At 45.3% G+C, this 22462-nt stretch overlaps 1 protein-coding gene across 3 annotated transcripts in view; it reads left to right on the plus strand.

Annotated features, from left to right (window-relative positions):
* Snx29 (sorting nexin 29) overlaps window positions 1–22462 on the plus strand; it is a 420267-nt gene that overhangs the window by 40809 nt on the left and 356996 nt on the right. For 2 of the 3 annotated variants that reach the window (XM_075942055.1, XM_075942056.1), the window contains exon 5: window positions 21120–21300. The exons of the other annotated variant lie outside the window; for it this stretch is intronic. In XM_075942055.1, coding sequence (XP_075798170.1) covers window positions 21120–21300 — 181 coding nt within the window. The remainder of the gene's footprint in view (window positions 1–21119; window positions 21301–22462) is intronic. 3 annotated transcript variants of the gene reach the window in all.

The following is a 22462-nucleotide window of genomic DNA, read 5'->3' on the forward strand; positions in this document are numbered from 1 at the left end:
ACTCGTCCTTTCTTTTTCCTGTTTTAAATTTTTAAAAATTTTGTTTATGTGTATATACATGTGTTTGTCTGCATGTGCACATGCTTTTGGGTGTGCGTGAATGCAGGGGCATGAGTGCCTTAGCATGCTTGTGGAGGTTAGAGGACACCTTTGCACCTGCTTGAGAAGACTCGTTTGTCTGCTGAGTGCCAGACTGCCTGACACATGCTCCTGTTTTCACCCCGTCTCCTCACAGGAGCTCTGCTCCTGGCTTCTTTTACACATGGGCCCTGGGAATTTGAATTCAGGTCCTTTTACTCTTGCATGGCTTATACTGAGCTGTCTCCCTAGCCTGCCTGTCTTTATTTTCTTGTGATATGGCTTGGCTCTGTAACCCAGGCTTAACTTGAGATCTTTCTTTTCCTGCCTCACGGATCCTGGGATTACTCGTGGGTCCTTCCACCCTCGGCTTTCTTTTTGTCTTTGCAGGTAATGAACTTTCTTTTTCCTTTCTTGCTCTGCTGCTCTGGACAGACCCTCCAGTTTGTTGCTAAACTGCAGCAGAAATATGGGCTTCCTTGTCATGAACTTGATCTCAAAGGACTGATATTCCTTTCTGTCAGGGAGCTAGCTGCTAAGAGCTTTTATCCTAATCTGGTTTGCATTTTATCATCTTCGCTTTCTGATTTTGTTGCAGTTGAGGTCTCCATTAGGCCACTCCTGTATTCCCAGAGCAAACCCAGTTGGTTCTTTTTATGTATTGTTGAATTTGATTTTTAAGATTTTACATCTATTTCTGTGTAATGGCTTGCTTGGTACTTGATTTTCCTTCTTTTGAGTGGTGATGGAGAACAGGATCATTCGATGTTTTGTCTGTCCTGGAATTCTCTCTGTCAAGTAGGCTGGCCTTCAACTCACAGAGACCTGCCTGCCTCCCCAGTACTGGGATTAAAGGTGTGTACCACCATGCCCAGCTTTTACTTGATCCCTCCCTCCCTCTCTCCCTCCCTCCCTCCCTCCCTCTTTTTCTTTTTTTCATTTCTTTCTTTCAAGACAGGGTTTTTCTGTCTAGCCCTGGCTGTTTTGGAACTCCCTCTGTAGGCCAAGCTGGCCTTGAACTCAGAGTTCCACGCACCCCTGCCTTGCAAGTTCTGGGATTAAATGCATGCGCCATCACTGCCATTGATTTTCTTTTTCTTTTTTTTTAATATTTATTTATTTATTATGTATACAATATTCTGTCTGTGTGTATGCCTGCAGGCCAGAAGAGGGCACCAGACCTCATTACAGATGGTTGTGAGCCACCATGTGGTTGCTGGGAATTGAACTCAGGACCTCTGGAAGAGCAGCCAGTGCTCTTAACCTCTGAGCCATCTCTCCAGCCCTGCCATTGATTTTCTTAAAGTTTCCTTTTTATCATTTGGAACAGTGGTTAGTCTGGCCTCATAAAACAATGTGCACAGTGCTTGTTTGTGTATAATAATTATGACAACCCTGTGATTCCCCCCCATGGCTATGATTTATTATATCCAGTTATATTACTGCCTTTAGGCAAATAAGATGGTAGGGTTGTCTCAGGGGCTCTCATACTTAACTGTGGAAAGGACTGTTGATTGTTTAGGCCTGAGTGAAATGTCATTGAGCCTGCAGTTTCTTTGTGGAATGTTTCCCATCACAGATGTCCTCTATGTAATAAGTACAAAGCCATTCAGCATTTTTGTTGTATCACTTGGGAGTTTGGTGTGTGGTGTTCTCTAAATAAGATGCCTGTGCTTATTCAGACCTGTTGTTGGCTTGGAATCACTTGTAGTGCTCACTTACCATTGGAATCACTTGTAGTGCTCACTTACCATTGGAATCACTTGTAGTGCTCACTTACCATTGGAATCACTTGTAGTGCTCACTTACCATTGGAATCACTTGTAGTGCTCACTTACCATTGGAATCACTTGTAGTGCTCACTCACCATTGGAATCACTTGTAGTGCTCACTCACCATTGGAATCACTTGTAGTGCTCACTCACCATTGGAATCACTTGTAGTGCTCACTCACCATTGGAATCACTTGTAGTGCTCACTCACCATTGGAATCACTTGTAGTGCTCACTCACCATTGGAATCACTTGTAGTGCTCACTCACCATTGGAATCACTTGTAGTGCTCACTCACCATTGGAATCACTTGTAGTGCTCACTCACCATTGGAATCACTTGTAGTGCTCACTACCATTGGAATCACTTGTAGTGCTCACTCACCATTGGAATCACTTGTAGTGCTCACTCACCATTGGAATCACTTGTAGTGCTCACTCACCATTGGAATCACTTGTAGTGCTCACTTACCATTGGAATCACTTGTAGTGCTCACTTACCATTGGAATCACTTGTAGTGCTCACTTACCATTGGAATCACTTGTAGTGCTCACTTACCATTGGAATCACTTGTAGTGCTCACTCACCATTGGAATCACTTGTAGTGCTCACTCACCATTGGAATCACTTGTAGTGCTCACTCACCATTGGAATCACTTGTAGTGCTCACTTACCATTGGAATCACTTGTAGTGCTCACTTACCATTGGAATCACTTGTAGTGCTCACTTACCATTGGAATCACTTGTAGTGCTCACTTACCATTGGAATCACTTGTAGTGCTCACTTACCATTGGAATCACTTGTAGTGCTCACTTACCATTGGAATCACTTGTAGTGCTCACTCACCATTGGAATCACTTGTAGTGCTCACTCACCATTGGAATCACTTGTAGTGCTCACTCACCATTGGAATCACTTGTAGTGCTCACTTACCATTGGAATCACTTGTAGTGCTCACTTACCATTGGAATCACTTGTAGTGCTCACCTACCATTGGAATCACTTGTAGTGCTCACTCACCATTGGAATCACTTGTAGTGCTCACTCACCATTGGAATCACTTGTAGTGCTCACTCACCATTGGAATCACTTGTAGTGCTCACTTACCATTGGAATCACTTGTAGTGCTCACTTACCATTGGAATCACTTGTAGTGCTCACTCACCATTGGAATCACTTGTAGTGCTCACTTACCATTGGAATCACTTGTAGTGCTCACTTACCATCTTCATGAAAATTTTGGGGGTATTGCATTTTTTTTAACATTAAAAATTAACAACTCGTTTACTTCAAATGGCAGAAGTGTATTGCTTACAGTTCTGGGACTTCTGTCTGAGGTTAGGTGGTGCTCAGTCTCTGGAGGGCTCTTGAGCTGCTTGGTGTTTGTCTGCTGTGTGTCCTCCAGGGGAGACATGGGACCGTGAATTAAATGCTCTTTACCTGTTTACCTAGGGAGGGCGGTTGGCATGTGTGCCACTGTTCACGTTTGAAGGTTAGCAGAAGCTGTTCTTTCTTTTTCTGGTTGCCTAGACCTGAATAATCACACAGAAACTATACTCATTACAACAACGCCAATGGTTCAGGCATATTCCTACCTAGCTCTTACAACTTAAATTAACCCTTTTCTATTAATCTGTGTATTGCCATGAGGCTTACCAATAATGTTCTGGCAGCTTTCTCCTTTGGCAACTACATGGCATCTCCCTGGCTCTGCCTTCTTTTCTCCTCTATTTCTGCTTGAATTTCCCTTCCCACCTTGCTATATTCTGCCCTGCTATAGGCCAAAGCAGCTTCTTTACTAACAAATGGCAATAAAACATTCACAGCATATAGGGGACTCCCACATCATTGTTGTGGGTATTAGGAATCAAACTCAGGTTGTCTGACTCAGTGGCAAGGCACCTTTACCCACCAACCTGTCATGCCAGCCTGGAGATCCCTAACTTATCACACTTTGGCAAGAGCAACATGATTATGTGCAGCAGGTGTGCTTTGGATATGGTTTGGGGGTGTCCCCAAGGGCTCACATATTGGGAGCTTGACCCTCAGTGTAGCCATGTTGGGAGGTAAGGTCATGGATCCGCACTGTCCTTGGAAAGGATTGAGAAGTTCTCTTGGGATCCCCATGTAAATTCTCTGGAGAGGGTGGTTATTAGCATCAAACTTGGCTCCCACCCAGGGCCTTGGTTCCTAACTTGAAATATGATCTCTATCTTCCTTTAGTGTGTGCTGAGCCTGAAGATTCAGCCTCCATGATGTTGGTCTCTTCTTAATCACAACTAATTCTTCAGCACCAGCTGACCAGAATCACAGAGTCTTAATTCAGAATGTCACAGAAATTGCCCTGATAGGCTTTGCTTCCCTCTGAAACCTCACAAGCCATCTGACATTGGCTCTACTGTTCTCGGCATTATCTGCCATGTTCCCACAGTCACTTATTACACTCTGGGATTTTTCTAGTCAAAAGTTCAAAGTCCTTCCGCAGTCCTTGAAAAACACGGTCAGGTTTGTCACAGCAGTGTCTAACAGTAGCCCACTGGTGCTAATTTCCAGATACCTAACATGAGGGATTCAGAGAGGATTCGGTGGAGTCCCTGATGGTGTCTTTAGGACTGCTGGCTTAGGACCCTGGGGCAGTGTGCTGGTCAGTTTGTTATCAATTTGGCATGAACTAGAATCATCTGGGAAGAGGGAACCTCAATTGAGAAACTGCCCCCATCAAATTGACTTGTAGGCAAGTCTGTGTGCATATTCTTTATTAACGAGTGATGTGAGGGGAGGCCCAGCCCACTGTGAGAGGTGCCGTCTCTGGATGGGTCCTGGTTGGTGTAAGAAAATAAGTTGAATAAGATTTGGAGAGCAAACCAGTAAGCATCATTCCCCATTGTCTTTGCCTGAGTTCCTGCCCTGACTTTCCTCAGTGGACCATGAGCCAAATAAACCCAATAGGAACTAAGTCAGCTAGCAAGTAGCAGAGCTGGGATTCCTGCTCAGGACTCTGGGATTTTTTTCTGAAGTTCTGGCATTGAGTATCTGGGATGACTTGTTGCTCCAGAAAAAGGACCTCCTGGTGGTCACGACTTTTCCACTCTGAATTCGGGAGCAAGTTAAGCAGCACATATGAACAACCTGTCACTTAGGTGGAGCTCAGCCTTGTAAATAAAGTCTTATAGGAATACAAGTGCAGTTACTTGTCACCATCCTGTTTGCTGCAGTTACTGCAGAGCCCACGTGGCCCAGAACATGTAAAGTGTTTACTCTTTGGCCCTGTGTGGTCAAGGACAGCCCACCCCGTCTTCTGGAAGAAAGGTGGATCTCACTTTCTCTCGCAGTGTCTCCCTATCCCATGTGAGATGTCTTTGTGAAGCAGGACACCATGTGGTTATTATTCTTCCTGGGTCCTTGGCTCCTAGTTGAGAATCTGGAGATGCGAAGGCTCTTCAGGAAAAGTGTGCTCAGTGAGTTGCATCGTCTTGCTTGGTGTTTTAGGCACCTTGTGCCAGGACCCCTCCAGAAGTGTAAGTAGTCCCTTCCTTTTTTCTTATGGAGTACCTGGAAGAAGCAACTTGAAAAGCATGTAATTATTTTGGCTCATGCTTTTAGAGCGTCCCAGTCTCACAGTGGTGAGAACTCCCCACACTGCTGCAGCCCCTGTGGCCGTCTGCCGAGTCTCATGTCTGATAGGCTCCACAGTCTCAGAACAGTGCTGGAGCTGGTGACCAAGTGTTCCGACCTGCCACTATCTCTAAGTCGTAACTGGAAGTGGTAGATTTTAACAAAGTAAAAATTAATTTAAAGTACCCCAGAAATTTACAGGAGCTTGGCTTGTAGTGGATGGGCTGCAAGTCCCGTCAGCTCTCACGAGTGCTGTGGAAGGAAGGTGGGTAGAAACTCAGCCACTGTGCTTCGGATGCCAAAGCATCGTGTTCTGTCCTTGGTGCTTGTTGTTCCTTTATGACTAATGTCACTTGGGTAGTAGCAGGCCACAGCAAAGCGTGGTAGAACATGCTGGAGACACAGTTGCTGTCACCCTTGTCTGCTGGCTGACCTTGTCCTGCTTGCTGCGGAGCCACAGTGACTAGAGACACCGTCCACTCCTTCCCCGTGCTCATCATCCTCACTTGTACACTCAGTGTTATCAGTCTTCAGGTTTATCATTGCCTCATATTTCTACACATGCTGCTTTGATTCATTTATATTTTCCCTTCTGTGAAACAGGGTCTTGTGGGTAGCCTTGTCAATCCTTAAACTTTCCATGGCCTTGAACTTGTGATCCTCTTTCTTCTGCCTCTTGAAGTGCTGGGATTTCAGACATGGGCCATAACTCGGTGAAAATTTCTGTTTGTGTGCTTATTCCTGTGGCAGTGTTTTCTCAGGCCCAGATAACGATCTTGAGCTCTGTGTTTTCAGAGTGGTTCTTTTTAGATGGAAAAAGAACCTAGTCCTATTGAAGTCCTTATTATCATCCATGTTCGCTCCTGGGTTCCTTGCTTAATAAATGACCCAGTCTCTTAGCTTCTTCCAGACTTTTATCCCCAGCCTTCTTCCCTTCCCCTTTGCCCCCAAGGTAATTCCTTACAAAGCACTGTACTTTGTCTCTTGGTTAGCTCCACACATTATATAGCTTCAAGGATCATCTTAAAAGTCTGCTTGTCCCCAGCTCCCCAGACCACAGGATCTGTATTAGGGTTGGCACCGAGTATGTGCTCCTTGCCTTGGCTTTAAAGGTTCTGGCCCCTACCAGCTTAGCCTGCTGTCTCTCCGCTCTGCACCTGCCCCCAGCCTGATCTGCAGCCGACAGGTTAGAACACTGTGGCCCTTGCCTTTGGAAAAGAACAGGCCCAATTCCTACAAAGCCCCCTCTTGCTGTGGCTCCTGTCTTGGGACCTCCATGGCTTTCCCATAGTTCATCAGTGGAAGCGAGTGCTGGGGGTGTGAGGAATGACTTTCGCTACCACACGCTGTCTTTGATGGCTTACCGGTGAAGGGGGTTAAATCCCTTATTCTCCCGCCCCTCAAAGACAGAGTTTCTCTGTGAAACAGTTCTTCTGGAACTCACTATGTAGACCAGGCTGGCCTCGCACTCGAGATCCGCCTGCCTCTGCCTCCCAAGTGCTGGGATTAAAGGCGTGCGCCACCACCGCCCAGCAAACTCCTCCCTTTTTAAGTTGTGTTTTTTGTGAGTGCAGGCATTGGACTAAGAATGCACCCTCCCACTGACTTGTTTACGTCTCCACATCTCATATTCTGAGTTGTATTTCTCATATTCCCACTGATTTGTTTATGTCTCCACATCTCATATTCTGAGTTGTATTTCTCATATTCCCACTGATTTGTTTATGTCTCCACATCTCATATTCTGAGTTGTATTTCTGGCTTCTACTGTCCTGAAATTCTTCAGGTTTGGAAATACTTCTTTCCCTTTGTTTGTCCTTTAAAGTGAAAAATCTACTGAGTCTGTTCAGTGTGGCTTGTATGTACATGATCTCAGGGCTAGGGGCTTATCCCTAAGGGGAAGGGTTGATTATCACTCTCAGCAGAGGTTACTTGCCTGTAGTTGTTTGTCTAGGGACAGGGCCCCTCAGAATTTTCCCTTTTCTTAGTAAGTGTGTTTATTATTATTGTTGTTTGGTCTTGTTTAGGCAGCCGTTTTGTTGTTGTAAAAATTTTTTTCCTATTATCTTCTTTACAACCCCCCTCCTCCCCCTCAATTCTTCCCCAAACTTCTGATGGTTAACGTAGTCTATCAGCTTGCCAGGATCCAGAGTCCATGGGAGATGAGCCTCTGGGCAGGCCTGTAAGGGGTTTTTGATTATGTTAGATGGAGCGGGAGCCCCACCCTAACTGTGGGCTGCAGCATCCTAAGAGCTTGGTTTGGGGCAGAGTGAAAAGGAGGCAACTGAGTGCAGTCCTTGCTGTCCTTTTCCTGAGGGATGCAGGGTGGTGACTACCCAGGGCAGGCTGCTGCCACCTTGAGTACCAGAGTAAACCTTTCTGTCCTTGAGTCACTTTGGTCAGGGCATTTTATCAACAGGAAGAGCAACTAGAATACTCCTAAGCCATCTGTGAGAATCAGGGGGCTGGCGAGGGGTGGAGTGGAAAGTGCTTGCTGCATGAGCAAGAAGAGTTCAGATTCTTAGGCGTGGCTATGACGCATCACTTAGAGAGAGAGAGAAAGAGAGAGAGAGAGAGAGAGAGAGAGAGAGAGAGAGAGAGAGAGAGAGCGCATGAGGATGCAGCATTGTGTGTTTGGAGGTCAGATGACAACTTGGATTCAGTTCTCTCCTTCCTTCCTCCACTGGGTCCAGTGCTGGAACTCAGGTTGCCAGGTCAGCGCCTTCCCCTGCTGAGCAGTCTCTCTGGAGGCAACACTGCATTCCTTGTTCTCCTAGCGCTGCATCCCACTCAGCAGCAAAGAGAGGCTGAGGCTCACACCCTCCAGATGCTGAGTGTAGCAGACCCTTTCCATAGTGTGTCTCACTCATTCCCATCCCTGTCCTTTCTTTTCAACAAGTCCTGCTCTTATTCCTTCATGTCTCCATATCTCTTTCTTTGCCTTAAAACACCCCACAAATCCAGCTGGTGCTGGCACACACCTTTAATCTCAGTGCTTAGGAGGCAGAAGCAGGCAGAACTATGTGTTCAAGGCCAGACTTCTCTACAGAGAGAGTTCCAGGACAGTCAAGAGTACATAGAGAATCCCTGTCTTTAAAAAACAAACAAACTAAAATACTACAACAACCCCCACAGAAACTAGTAGCCGTTCAAATGGACATGAAGTGCTATCTCACTGTGGTTTTAATGGGTTCACTTTAGAAATTTTCTTTCCTTGAGCTCCCTACCCAGTTCACCCTGACTCTGTCTCAACAGTCCTGGTGAAGCTTCCCACTGGTGTGCCCTGTTGCTTTTCCTGGGAGGGAAGGAGCAGGCTCCAGCTTCACTTATCCTGTAGCTTAGAGTATGTACATCCTAGAGGTGACCAAGGACCATCCATGTCAAAATCATGACTCAGGCAAAGCGCTAGTTTTCCTGGGAAGCCACCCCTGCCCTCTGCTGTTCCCACGCACTGGCTTCTGGCACCTCGGCGGGGTTTTTGAAAATGGTCCATTGCACTTCACTCAAAGCAGAGTTTATGTTCTGCTTCACTGAGTCCCCTTGGGCAGTGACTGCATTTCTATAGAACACTGATTTCTGAGGAAGCTGCATGTGCTGGGACAGCCTGGTTGGGAGGGGAAGTCCGCTCTGCCACACTCCCCTCTGTGCCGGGCTTTCAGTTCCTTCTTGGGGTTTGCTGTTATTGTCATGAACGTGCAAATCTACTTCTGGTGAAAGAGGCCTCGGAAGAATGTCTGCCCACAGTGTGGCTTGGGGGAATACCAGCTGTGTCCAGGGTTACTGACAGAGTGGCTAGTGGAGGTAAAGAATATCTGGCCTCACAGGAGAGCTATAAGCATGCTAGTCCTCAACCCGTGGGCTCCTAGACTATGAGGATGTTCAGGGGTCCAGGGAGGAGCCTTGACATCTTGGTGACACAGAGTCAGTGCCAGTGCAAGGGACATGAGCGCATGAGTAGTTCCAGGTATATTAAAGTCTGGGTGCTGAGGCAGGAGGATTGCAAGTTCAGAGGAGGTCCTGTCTCTATGATGTGGCACAGTGCTTGCCTAGCCTGTGCCTAGGCTCAGCCCCCGGTATATACCAATATATACCCAGTCTGGTATATCTGGACTAAGGTCTCATGGGGATATTGTGACCACTGGCTCTTTCAAAGGTATTTATTTTTGATGTGTCATGAATGAAGAAGGCTCATATTGACTTGAGTTGTCAATTTTTAGACATGATTATCAGTGTGGAAGTTTTATGGGCCCTTTACTCCTCTCAGGATGAATATGTCTCTTCAGAGAAGATGAAATACCATCTAAAAGGAGACGAGTTTTAGAAGCCCTGCTTTCTGGGGTTAGGGAGATGGCTAGGTACCCATGCAAGCATGAGAACCTGAGTTCAAATAGCTAGAATCCATGTAAAAAGTCGGTGTAGCTGTCATGCCAGTGTTGTGTTGGGCAGAAACTAGCAGATTGCTGGGACTTGCTAACTGCCAGCCTCGTCTCAAAGGACCAAGGTAGAGGGCGAGGAAACACGGCACCCTGCGTCCTTCTCTGCCTCTTTGTATGATGGAGGAAGGTCATTGGTTAAATTAAAAGAAACTGCTTGGCTCTCATTGGTTAGGAGATAGGTGGGAGGAGTAAACAGAAAAAAACGCTGGGAGGAAGAGGAAGTGAGGTCAGACTCCGCAGCTCTCCTCTCCGGAGCAGATGCAAGAGAGACGCCATGCTACCTGCTCCAGGGAAGACGCACGCTATGAAGCTCCGACCCAGGATGGACTTAGGCTAGAATCTTCCCGGTAAGACCGGTGCTATACAGATGATAAGAAATGGGCTAGTCCAGGTGGGAGAGTTAGCCTAGAAGATGCTAGGTAGAAATGAGCCAAGCAGTGTTTAAATGAATACAGTGTCTGCGTAATTATTTCGGGGCATAAGCTAGCCGGGCAGGCGGCTGGGGTGTTGGGGACGCAGCCCCGCCGCTCCTTATTACTACAAATGGCGCCCACGTGATGGACTAAACCCACTTAAAAAACCTGAGAAGGCTTAAAAATAAGGGAGAGAGAGTTTAACACAGATTTTTGCTGTTTGTTGGTGGCGTGCTGTAGAGAGATTTCCTGATTCGGCAACAGCAGCAGAAAAAACGCTGTGTCAATTCAAAGCGTGGCTTCCTGGGGCTGTGCCGCCAGTGCAAACTCTGGCTTTATGTTTGTGTTCCTGCTTGGGATCGGAAGGAGAGTGCTCTGAGACCTTGACGATGACTCAGAGCTCCCGGCCTACTCCTGGGCAGAAGGCAGAATCAGGCTTAGGCAGGCGAAAGAGCATGGCGGATTCCTGCTGCCATACAGAGACGTGTTTTCAGACTGCGCAGTGCTCTGTGTGTCAGATTTGGATGTAACTTGGATGAAAAGAATTTCTGTGCTGCACGCTCAGTCTCAGAATTAAAGTGCTGAGTGCCGCTCCTACCTGGTGGCCCCAGAGCTAGCACAAAATGGTACGTCCTCCATTTTGAAATTTTCCTGACTCAGCAGCAGGAACAAACCTGTGTTGTTTAAAAATGCCGGCTTTCTGGGCCATCCTGCCAGGGCAAATTCTGACTGTTTGAGGCAGGAGGGCCGGCTACCGAGAGAGGACTTGAGTGTTGTCTGTTGTAGCTCTCTGGCTGGCAAGGAACTTGAAACGCCAGTTGTGGCTATAAACATGGCTACAGCCAGTACCTCAGCCATGAGGCTGGAAAGCTAAGGATCCAGCCGTCAAAGCCACGGCTTTAGTCCTACTGATATTGCTTGGTAAATTAAAGACTCATGTGGTCAAAAAACAGAGAGATATACAGTAAAGAGAGATTCAAAGACAATGAAAATTTCTAAATGGTTTACAGTGTGTTGAAAATATATGCAGACTAAAAGTTCAAATTCTTAAAGTAAACCTCTGTGACTTCAAGGTGTGGTAGCACACGCCTTTAATCCCAGTGCCTAGAAGGCAGAGACAAACAGATCTCTGTGAGTTCAAGGTATAGTAGCAAACACCTTTAATCCCAATGCCTGGGAGGCAGAGACAGGCGGATCTCTGAGAGTTCAAAGGCAGCCTGGTCTACAGATATACACTCAAAAAGCAAAAAGTTAACCTAGGAATGTCACAGCTTAGATTCTTAAGCGCCTAGTGATTTAAAGGTGCAAATCAAAAGTGCTCCTGGATAGTAAAAAATTGCAGATTCACAATAGGACAGATTCAGACCACTAAATGAGTCACACTGTTGGATGAATGTACTTTGGCTTGGGAGAGAGAAGAAAAAGAATATAGAGAATAAAGTTAATGGTTTAAAAAGAAAAAAGTAAAAGTAAAGTCTTTAAAGAGACAGAGTACAGATAGTTATAGATATAAATAAAAATAAGCCGCGTAAAGATGGAAAATTCACAGAGAGTCTGGATTATGTACATTGTGTTTTCTTTAAAATTTTTGACTGTGAAGGAGCTAAGTACAGAGAGACATTTCATTATATGGGCTGCCAAGTGGAACCAGAACGTATATCATGAGGGTATGATTTCAAAATTTGGATCTAAGGATATGATACTTTGGAAAAGAGATTCTGCTTTTGTTTTCACAGAGGATCAGACCTTGTGGATTGCATTTATCCCGATTTGGTATGATGGACCATGCCCTCCTGAAGGGTTGGTGTGAACACCTTCAGAAAATTGCTTCGCTCAACTGCCAACTGAGATGACCCTGGCACACAGGTTATACCATGAAAGACGTAATTAACGACGCCCCCATTCAGCAGGAAGCAGTTTGGAGAGAAAAAACTGCGCCCATGTTCCCAAATATAGTTTATAAATGTTCTTTTACATTTAAAGGGGGATATGATATAGACATGAATAATTTGCATTAGTATAGATTTTGCTTTATTGATAGAGATTTACGGTCAATTTTGTTATATGTATAAATGTTTCTGATGTAACTTTTACTTGATAACTGTTTTGTTATATGTAATTTTGCTATGTTAAAGTTAAAGCCTTTTTTTTGTTTAAACCGAAAAAGGGGAAATGATGGAGGAAGGTCATTGGTTAAATTAAAAGAAACTGCTTGGCTCTCATTGGTTAGGAGATAGGTGGGAGGAGTAAACAGAAAAAAACGCTGGGAGGAAGAGGAAGTGAGGTCAGACTCCGCAGCTCTCCTCTCCGGAGCAGATGCAAGAGAGACGCCATGCTACCTGCTCCAGGGAAGACGCATGCTATGAAGCTCCGACCCAGGATGGACTTAGGCTAGAATCTTCCCGGTAAGACCGGTGCTATACAGATGATAAGAAATGGGCTAGTCCAGGTGGGAGAGTTAGCCTAGAAGATGCTAGGTAGAAATGAGCAAAGCAGTGTTTAAATGAATACAGTGTTTGTGTAATTATTTCGGGGCATAAGCTAGCTGGGCAGGCGGCTGGGGTGTTGGGGACGCAGCCCCGCCGCTCCTTATTACTACATTTGTATGTACACAGGTGCACATATGTGCATGAACATGTGCATACCTATATGTTCACACACAACACACATGTACCACTTACACATCACACATGCAAAAAATAACAGGAATGATATATATACACATACACAAACATATTCCTATTTTCTATACTGTTCAGCATGTTTCCGATTTTTTCACATAGCCATGGGGAGTGAAAAGTTGGGCATGGTGGAAAAACTAAGGAATTATGCACTAATACAGTAATACATGCCATAATGTCGAAGAACCTTCAAAAACATTGTACTAAGTCATAAACAGACAAATACCATAGAGCCACTGACAGAGGTGCTTGGAATAGTCCAATGTACAGACAGAAGTTGAAGCTCCCAAAGGCTGGGGGAGTTATTTAATGAAGGAGGTTCTGTTTGGGATGATGAAAAGTTCTAGAAATAGATAGTCCTGCTGGCCACACAAGACCGTGAGTAGACAGTGCTACAGGACATACACTAAAAGGTGGTTGACCAACACGGGGGGCCTGAGTTTGGTCCCTGGGATTCATATGGTGGAAGAAAATGTCTGATTTGACTTTTCCTTTTTCTCTGCCCCCCCACCCAGGTTTCTCAGGCCCTATGTAGAAATATGAACCCCATGTTGGGTATCATATGTAGCAGGCTTTCTTGGACTAACAGCCCTTAAATCATGACATGGAGACTTATTAGTTATGAATGCTTGGCCTTATGCACACATATATTGTCCCACTAACTCATATAACTTAATTTCCCCCGTTTCTCTTCATCTACGTTTTGCCTTGTGGCTTTTTACATTTCTTTCGTTTTGTATGTTCTAATTTCCTACTTCTTCTGTGTCTGTCTGGTTGACCCCTCTCTGGTTGGCTGATACCTGGCTGGTCCCCGACCTTGGCTGGCTGACCCCTGACTGGCTGGCTGGCTCCCATTTTTTCTGTGTCTATCAGCCATGCCTTTCCCTTCTCTGCCTAGCTATTGGCTGTTCAGCTTTTTATTAGACCAATCAGGTACCTTAGGCAGGAAAGGTGAAACAGCAACTCATCTTTACATAGTTACATTAATGCAGCATAAACAAAAGCAACACATCTTTACATAGTTAAACAAATGCAACACATCTGTACATAAACAGTTATTCTGCAACACAAACAAATATAACACATCTTTACATAGCAAAACAAATATTCTATTCCAAAACATTGTAGTTAGAATTTGATGATACATTACTTCAATTCATACCGTGCTTTTACCCTGCTTAGTTGTACTTCTTCCCAGCACTGAAAGGGACTTGTTGCTCAGTGGGCTGTTTCCCCGCCCAGCACTCAGGCTCTGGAGGAGAGCTGTTGCTCTGTGGTCTGTCTCTCCCAACCCCCAGGCATGGAGGAGAGCTGCACCCCCAGGCCTGGAGGAGAGCTGTACCCCCAGGCCTGGAGGAGAGCTGTACCCCCAGGCCTGGAGGAGAGCTGTACCCCAGGCCTGGATGAGCTGTACCCCCAGGCCTGGAGGAGAGCTGTACCCCCAGGCATGGAGGAGAGCTGTACCCCAGGTCGGGAGGAGAGCTGTACTCCAGGTCTGGAGGAAGTCAGGGGCATCAGTCTTGTGCAGATTGCTCATAAGCATCAGATGAACGAACCCTATGTCATCACATCTGGAGAGATGGGTCACAGGTTAAGAGAATGTACTTCTCTTTGCAGAGGACCTAGTGCCCATTTTGGACAACTCACAACCACTTGTAACTTCAGTTCCAGGGGGATTTGACATCTCTGACTTCTGTGGACACCTGCATTTACATGCACATAGCCCTGTGCACATACATATATACATACATTTTTTTAAAAATATCAAAATTAATGTAAAGAATATTCCATTGTGCCCATCAAAATCCCAGCAAAATTCTTCAAAGACCTTGAAAGAACGGTACTCAACTTCATTTGGAAATACAAAAAACCCATGATAGCTAAAACAATCCTTTACAATAAAAGAACTTCTGGAGGCATCACAATCCCTAACTTCAAACTCTACTACAGAGCTACAGTACTGAAAACAGCCTGGTATTGGCATAAGAACAGACAGGAGGACCGATATCAATCCACACATCTTTGAACACCTGATCTTTGATAAAGAAGCAAAAAATATCAAATGGAAAGAAGAAAGCATATTTAACAAGTGGTGCTGGCATAACTGGATATCAACATGTAAAGAAATGAAAACAGACCCATATCTATCACCATGCACAAAACTCAAGTCCAAATGGATCAAAGACCTCAACATAAAGCCAGCTACGCTGAACCTTATAGAAGAGAAAGTGGGAAGTACACTTGAACTCATTGGCACAGGGAACCATTTCCTAAATAGAACCCCAGCAGCACAGACACTGAGAGAAACAATTAATAAATGGGACCTCTTGAAACTGAAAATCTTCTGTAAAGCAAAGGACACGGTCAACAAGACAAAACGACAGCCTACAGAATGGGAAAAGATCTTCACTAACCCCATATCACACAGAGGTCTGATCTCCAAAATATACAAAGAACTCAAAAAATTGGACACCAGAAGATCACATAATCCAATAAAATAATGGAGTACAGACCTAAGCAGAGAACTCTCAACAGAGGAATCTAAAATGGCTAAAAGACACTTAAGGAAGTGTTCAGCATCCTTAGTCATCAGAGAAATGCAAATCAAAACACCTCTGAGATCCCATCTTATACCTGTAAGAATGGCCAAGATCAAAAACACTGATGACAACTTATGCTGGAGAGGTTGTGAGGAAAAGGGAACACTTCTGAATTGCTGGTGGGAATGCAAGCTGGTACAACCCCTTTGGATGTTAGTGTAGCGATTTCTCAGAAAATTAGGAAACAACCTTCCTCAAGACCCAATAATACCACTTTTGGGTATATATCCAAAGGATGCTCAATTGTGCCACAAGGACATGTGCTCAACTATGTTCATAGCAGCTTTGTTTGTCATAGCCAGAACCTGGAAACAACCTAAATGCCCCTCAATTGAAGAATGGATAAGAAAAATGTGGTACATTTATACAATGGAATACTACACAGCAGAAAAAAATAACAACAGCTTGAAAATGGATGGAACTAGAAGACATTATTTTGAGTGAGGTAACCCAGACACAGAAAGACAATTATCACATGAACTCACTCATAGGTGGTTTTTATTTTTTTTTAATTATTTTTTATTTTTTGGTTTTTTCGAGACAGGGTTTCTCTGTGGCTTTGGAGCCTGTCCTGGAACTAGCTCTGTAGACCAGGCTGGTCTTGAACTCACAGAGATCCGGCTGCCTCTGCTTCCCAAGTGCTGGGATTAAAGGCATGCGCCACCACCGCCCGGCCTATAGGTGGTTTTTAAACATAAAGCAAAGAAAGCCAGCCTGCAAACCACAATCCCAGAGAATTTAGACAACAATGCAGATACTAAGAAAGACTTACATAGATATAATCTACATGGGAAGTAGAAAGTAGAAAAAGACAATCTCCTGAGTAAATTGGGAGCATGGGGATTTTGGGGTAGGGTTGAAGTGGGTAGGGGAGAGGCAGGGAGGGAAGCAGAGAAAAATGTAGAGCTCAATAAATATCAATTTTAAAAAAAAAGGAATATTCCATTGTAGGGTCTGAGGAAATATCGAAGGAGACTCCTGTCTCAAATAGTATGTAAAAGTAAAGAACATTTATTAATATTTCTGCATGCATGTGGGGTCATTCTCCTGTACAAAATGGCGCTGACCCCAGAGGAGTGTGTAGGCTCATTTTAAACACAACTAAGAGAGTTTCAGGGACAGCTATGTCATCTCATACATAATTGGCTAAACAAGCAGCAGTTCGCTAGTATCCTTTTTATTGGCTGAACTTTAGTCTTATCGTCTTTGGATATACTTGCACAAGCTTGGACAAGTTTGGACATGACTCAGAATGGGCTGCTGGATTTGTCCTTGAGATATTGTGAGGCTGGCTCAGGCCTCAACTCTAAATGCAGGGGCATTATAGATAAACGGCCCTTTGTGGGAGGGACACCTGTTTTGTCTTTCTCAGAGAACTGAAACCTAAACTCACTTGTGGGAGTGGGAGACTTTAACCCCTTCACCATGAAGAGCTCAGACCTAAAACAGGAGTGGGATGAAGCTGTGTCATAGAAATGGACACTCTAATGTAGTCTGACTATCTCCCAACTTGTAGGACCTGTCACTACTGGGGGCGGAAGAGGTCAGGGCAGCATCATAGGGAACTACACGGGGCATGTTTGTTGTGGGAAAGAAAGGGCATCCAGAGCAAGGGGAGGATGCTGTTGGGCACTTTTGTGCTAGGCTTTGCTGTACTGTAATGATGAGTATCAATTGCTGCTTACCATTGAACACCTTATTCAACAGGCATTCTTGCTGTGGCTGACACGATTGAGTCAACTCGTAGACACATTTTATATGTTATTTCACATTTTGTGTGTGCGTGTGTGCATTTGTGTGTGTGTACATGTCTTTGTGCAGGCCACAGGTAAGGTCAAGTGTCTTCCTTAATTGCCTTTTGCCTTAGTTTTTGAGAAGCTGGAGCTCACTGATTGGGGTAGAATGGCTGACCAGCTGTCCCAGGGACCCTCCTGTCACTGCCTTCTCACTGCAGGGGTTATAGGTGCACCCCTGTATTCTGGCTGGCCTGAACACCATACATAGACCAGGTTAGCTTTGACTCACAGAGGTCCACTTGCATCTGCCTTCTAAGTGCTGGAATTAAAGGCATACACCACCATGTCTAGCTGCACCTCTGGCTTTGTAATGTGGGTGCTGGAGATCTGAACTTGGGCCCTCCTCTTGCTCATCAAGCACTTTGTCCTCTGTACCTATGGAAGATACGACGTCTTGGCATTGCCAGTAAAAGCCGAGGCCTGTTAGAAACTGCTAAAAGCTGTTGTTAGTCAGCTGCAAACACAACCCTCAGACAGCTCACTTTGGCACCCCTTCCCGGCTCTCTTCTTGCTGGCAGCTGGCTTCCATGCTCTGAGGAGTGGAAGCCTGGCATGCCTCTGGAACTTACCCCACATTTCAAAGCATATTGGTATAGATTTCCAAATTAAATTATGGCCACCGCTTGCATTAAACGGTAGGCGAACTGCGCTTTAAATAGACCACATTAATTCTGAAGTGGAACCCTGCTGGGATAATCGTTATCATCAGCGCATCATTGACAGGCTTGAAAAGGATCCTCACGGTGAGCAAAACACTCTTCACTGTAAAGTGCTACTGGTGTTCAAGGTCAGAGGGAGAGTTACTTGGTGGCTGAGGGTAGTGTGCTCCCCAGAATCCCCTGTTCTGGTGTTTGAATGTAACTTTCCCTGGGCATAAACAATTGTCTTTTCACAGCCATAGGGAACTGACAACAGGCCAAAAAGTGATTGCACCTAAGTCTAGTTTGATGAACCACAGTTTATTGGGGTTCTCATGGCTGACTCATGGCTGACTCAGGGGAATGTGTCGTAGAAAAGTCACCCTCGACAAAGCTGCACGTCCCGTGCTTCTGTCCAGATTGCGGCAGCTCCATTAAAGAGTCTTCCTCCTCATCAGGTGTTTGCTGTTTTTATGACTTTAGATGGGGCCCTGTGAATCCAAAAACTTTCAGGACTTTCCTAAGCTTTGTCTTCAGAGCTCCCTCCCTCCTGGAGGCACAGCAGGGGCACAGCAGGGGCACAGCAGGGGCACAGCCTCTTCTGGGCAGGTGCTTGATGAGTTTGCTACGTGAGGACTGAGGGTGAACTGCATTTTCTCCTGGGAAGTTTGTTCTGAAGAATGAGCCGGGGAGATGGCTCATCTGTAAAGGCTCTGGTCACCTAGCCTGACAACCAGAGTTCAGAATTCTTAAATCTATACATTTAGGTGCTACTAACCCAGAAAGGGAGAGAGAGGTTACGCAGTGCCTCTTCGTCAGCCATGGGTGTTGGTTATCTTGCTTCAGGCTGCCATTGTTGGTCGGTTGGCCTGGCCTTGTGCTCAACACTCTACCTGCCCTTTTCTCCAGTGAGCCCACAGTTCCAGACCCACCTATTCTGTGCTCATGGGAGAGGAATCTGAGGTTCAGCATGGCTCTGTGGCCATGTGACTGAATGATCTTGTCACTCATTTGTCCTGTGTGTTGGACTAAATGCCCCTCAAAGATGAAACTCACTAGAATGATACAGTTAACCTAGGTCAGTTGAACTGAAGAGTTAGAGTGAACTTCTTAATCTGGAAGGAAACCTCAATGACTTTAATGTTCTCAGAGGGGCCTGTGAACCTGTTTGGCTCTGCTCCACTTAGAAATAAATCAAGCAGTTGTAAACATGCTCGTTTTGAAGGCAACAGAAGCAAATATGATTTGAGTGGCTTTTGTTAAGAACCACATTCCAGCTCATGTATGCTGCTTTTTTTGGGGTATTGTTTGGTTTTTCAAGACAGGATTTCTCTTTAGCTTTGGAGCCTGTCCTGGAACTCGCTCTGTAGACCAGGCTGGTCTCGAGCTCAAGAGATCCGCCTTCCCCTGCCTCCCGAGTGCTGGGATTAAAGGCGTGCACCACCCCCACCCCTCCACGGTTGAACTGGACAAGGTGAAACTTGTCCAAGCCTTGCTTTGAATAAAATGGCCTTGGTTTGAGTGAGGTCACTTATGAAATTTGTGACAATGACTGGTGTACAGTTAATACTCAATAGCTAACAGCTGTCTTTGTAGTTCTGACAATAGCATGAGAAAGTGTCAATGAGTCAATGTTGTAAAGAAAATTGGTCACAAAATGAGGTATACACTAAAATTTCAACTCCCAAATAATTTGTAATGTGGATAAGAAAGGTAGCCTTGAAGAGATGCCAGTAAGAATGGCTATCTGTGGTTCAACAAGCCTTATTTAGCCTTCCCGTAACCTTAAATTTGTTCCTGTCATTATACCAAATAGTTGACCATTTGGGAAGCTCTCCTTCCTGAGGATATAGAAATGAGGGCGATTATTCATGATCAAGGATTTGTGTGTGTGTGTGTGTGTGTGTGTGTGTGTGTGTGTGTGAGGGGAAACAGCAATGTAGTGAATTCTTTGTAATCAAGATAGATCTAAATTATATCCTACCAGGAAGCTGCCAAAAATCACGTTCAGTATTCAGAACACTGGGTGAATACGTAACAACACAAAATTGTTCTGAGGCCCTTCGAATCTGGAAAATGTTCATGATTTAGAAAAAACTGAATCAAACCAGGCTGAGGTGACACACACCTTTTATCTTAGCACTTGGGAGGCAGAGGCAGACAGATCTCTATGAGTTCGAGACCATCCTGGTCTACAGAACTAGTACCAGGACAGCCAGGGCTGTTACACAGAGAAACCCTGTCTTGATAAACCAAAAACTAATCAAACACACAAAAGACCAAGGGGGGGGGAGAAAAAACTGAATCAAGATATAGAATTATATGTATATACATATAATCATACACTATACAATGTACTTCTTTGTTGTTGTTGAAATAGGATCTTGCTCTGTTGCCCAGGCTAGCTTTGAACTCCTTGGCTCAAACCACACTCTTTGCCTCAGCTTCTTGATTAGCCAGGACTGCAGATGCATGATAGCATATCCGGTTTACAGAGACTTATTCTCATAGTCCTGGAGCTGCAAGTCTGAGGTCAGCTTCATTGGCCTGACAGGTCAAGATGACAGTGGCAGGCTGGTTCTGCTGACACTGCAGGGTCGCCACCATTCTCACCTCTCCTAGCTTCTGCTGCTGCCGGCTGCCAGCATTCTAATCTTTGCTTCCCTAGCCACATGGCCTTTTCCCTGTGGGTCAGTTTCTCTGTCTTCTTATGAAGACACTTGTTAATATGTTGTGTCCGTGGGAATTGCCATAGTCAGAGTTGCCAACACTCCTTTGCTGCTTCCGGCTACATTCACAGGTTTCAGAGACTAGCGTGTTTGGGGACATCATTTAGCTGCCACAAATGGTGATATTTGTATAGGTGCAATAAAAAAGACTGGAATGAAGGTTTGAAAATGTTATCTAGGAATGGTGGTCTTAGGGTGGGAGGTTCTGAGACCTGTTTACTTTTGATTATTGCTTTGTTCTTCTTCATCTGTCTAAGGAAGTAACGAATGCCATTTATACTCCATAAAGTTGCCTATGGACCGTTGCTCTGAAAATGACAGCGTGTAAGCCATGACGTGCTTCTGCCCTCTCTCCCCAGAGCCTGTGTTCTGGTTCTACGTGAAGGAGGTCCTCAACAAGCACGAACTGCAACGCTTCTACTCCCTGCACCACATCACTGCGGATGTGGGCCGAGGCCGGGCCTGGCTGCGCTGTGCCCTCAACGAGCACTCCCTGGAGCGCTACCTGCACATGCTCCTGGCTGACCGCACCAGGCTCAGGTACCCAGCAGGACAGGCTTTTTTTTCCTAGTCTTCCACCGGGGGAGAAGGGGAGCTTCCCACTGCAGCCCTGCTAGCCATTCCCTTGGTGGGAGAACCAGTGCCAGTGCTTGGAAGGAGCTCTGTGCGGCACACACATAACCAGCGCTCCGTCAGTGCTCGCTGTGATCAGGGCCTAGCTATTGTCCTCCCTCCACCGAGTTTTAATTTGGGATTCTTTAGTCAATCCCAAACTGACCGAAGAGACGGAAACTGTATTTGTTCTTTTGTTTATTTTGAGACAAGGTCTTACATGTAGTCTAGGCTGGCCTGGATTTTACTGTATAACTGAGGCTGGCTTGTTTCTCTACTGCTGGGATTACAGACCTGCATGACTAGGCCTGCTCAGAATATGGGCCATTAAGGAAGAAAGCGTTTTGTGTTTATTAAAAGCTTCATTTTTCATGTGTTATTTTTTTTGAGTATAAAGTTTACTCAGGTCAGAATGTCAGACTGTATTGTAGTAAGTTGCCACTTTTATTTCTTCATGTTCTCTTCTGATGAGTAGGTTTCTGCCTCCAGAGATGCTTCCTCTCCTGACTCATTGGCGGGGAGGGTCATATAGCCACACCTATAATCCAGCAGCCCCTCAGCAGTGGGAGGAGATCACTAGACCGAGCTGAAGATGTTCTAGCCAGCTAGCTCCTTACAATATCGGAAACTGGTGTAGAAGCCACTGGCTTAAAAACTAAGCTGCGCATAATATTCATAGAGATAATCCTAGCTTGGTGGATTCCCTTGTCATGGTGTCTTGCTCTGGCAGTCATTTTCCCTGTAAGGGTAAAAGACCAGACACAGTTTATGTCACCTGATGCCCCGAGTGGCCTTGGTCAGTCCTCTCTGCCACCTTGAGTCACTTCCATGTTGGCATGACCTAGAGGTGACACTGAGATTTCCTTAATGCAGTAAGCTGGCTTCTGATCAACACTTGACAGTTCTTTGATTCCAGTTTTCCCACCTGTTTGCAGGTTTGGGTCTCCCTTTTGCATCTGCAGTCATGTCCCCCAACCATCCCTTCTCTCTGCTTTACTTTTTCTTTCCTGGAAATCAAACTCAGTACTGGTGTGTGTTAGACAATGCTCCCCTGTACCCTGTAATGTTTCTTCTATTGGTAATTCTACCA

The sequence above is a fragment of the Microtus pennsylvanicus genome, chromosome 11 (assembly GCF_037038515.1).
Source record: "Microtus pennsylvanicus isolate mMicPen1 chromosome 11, mMicPen1.hap1, whole genome shotgun sequence".
NCBI classification, from domain to species: Eukaryota; Metazoa; Chordata; class Mammalia; order Rodentia; family Cricetidae; genus Microtus; species Microtus pennsylvanicus.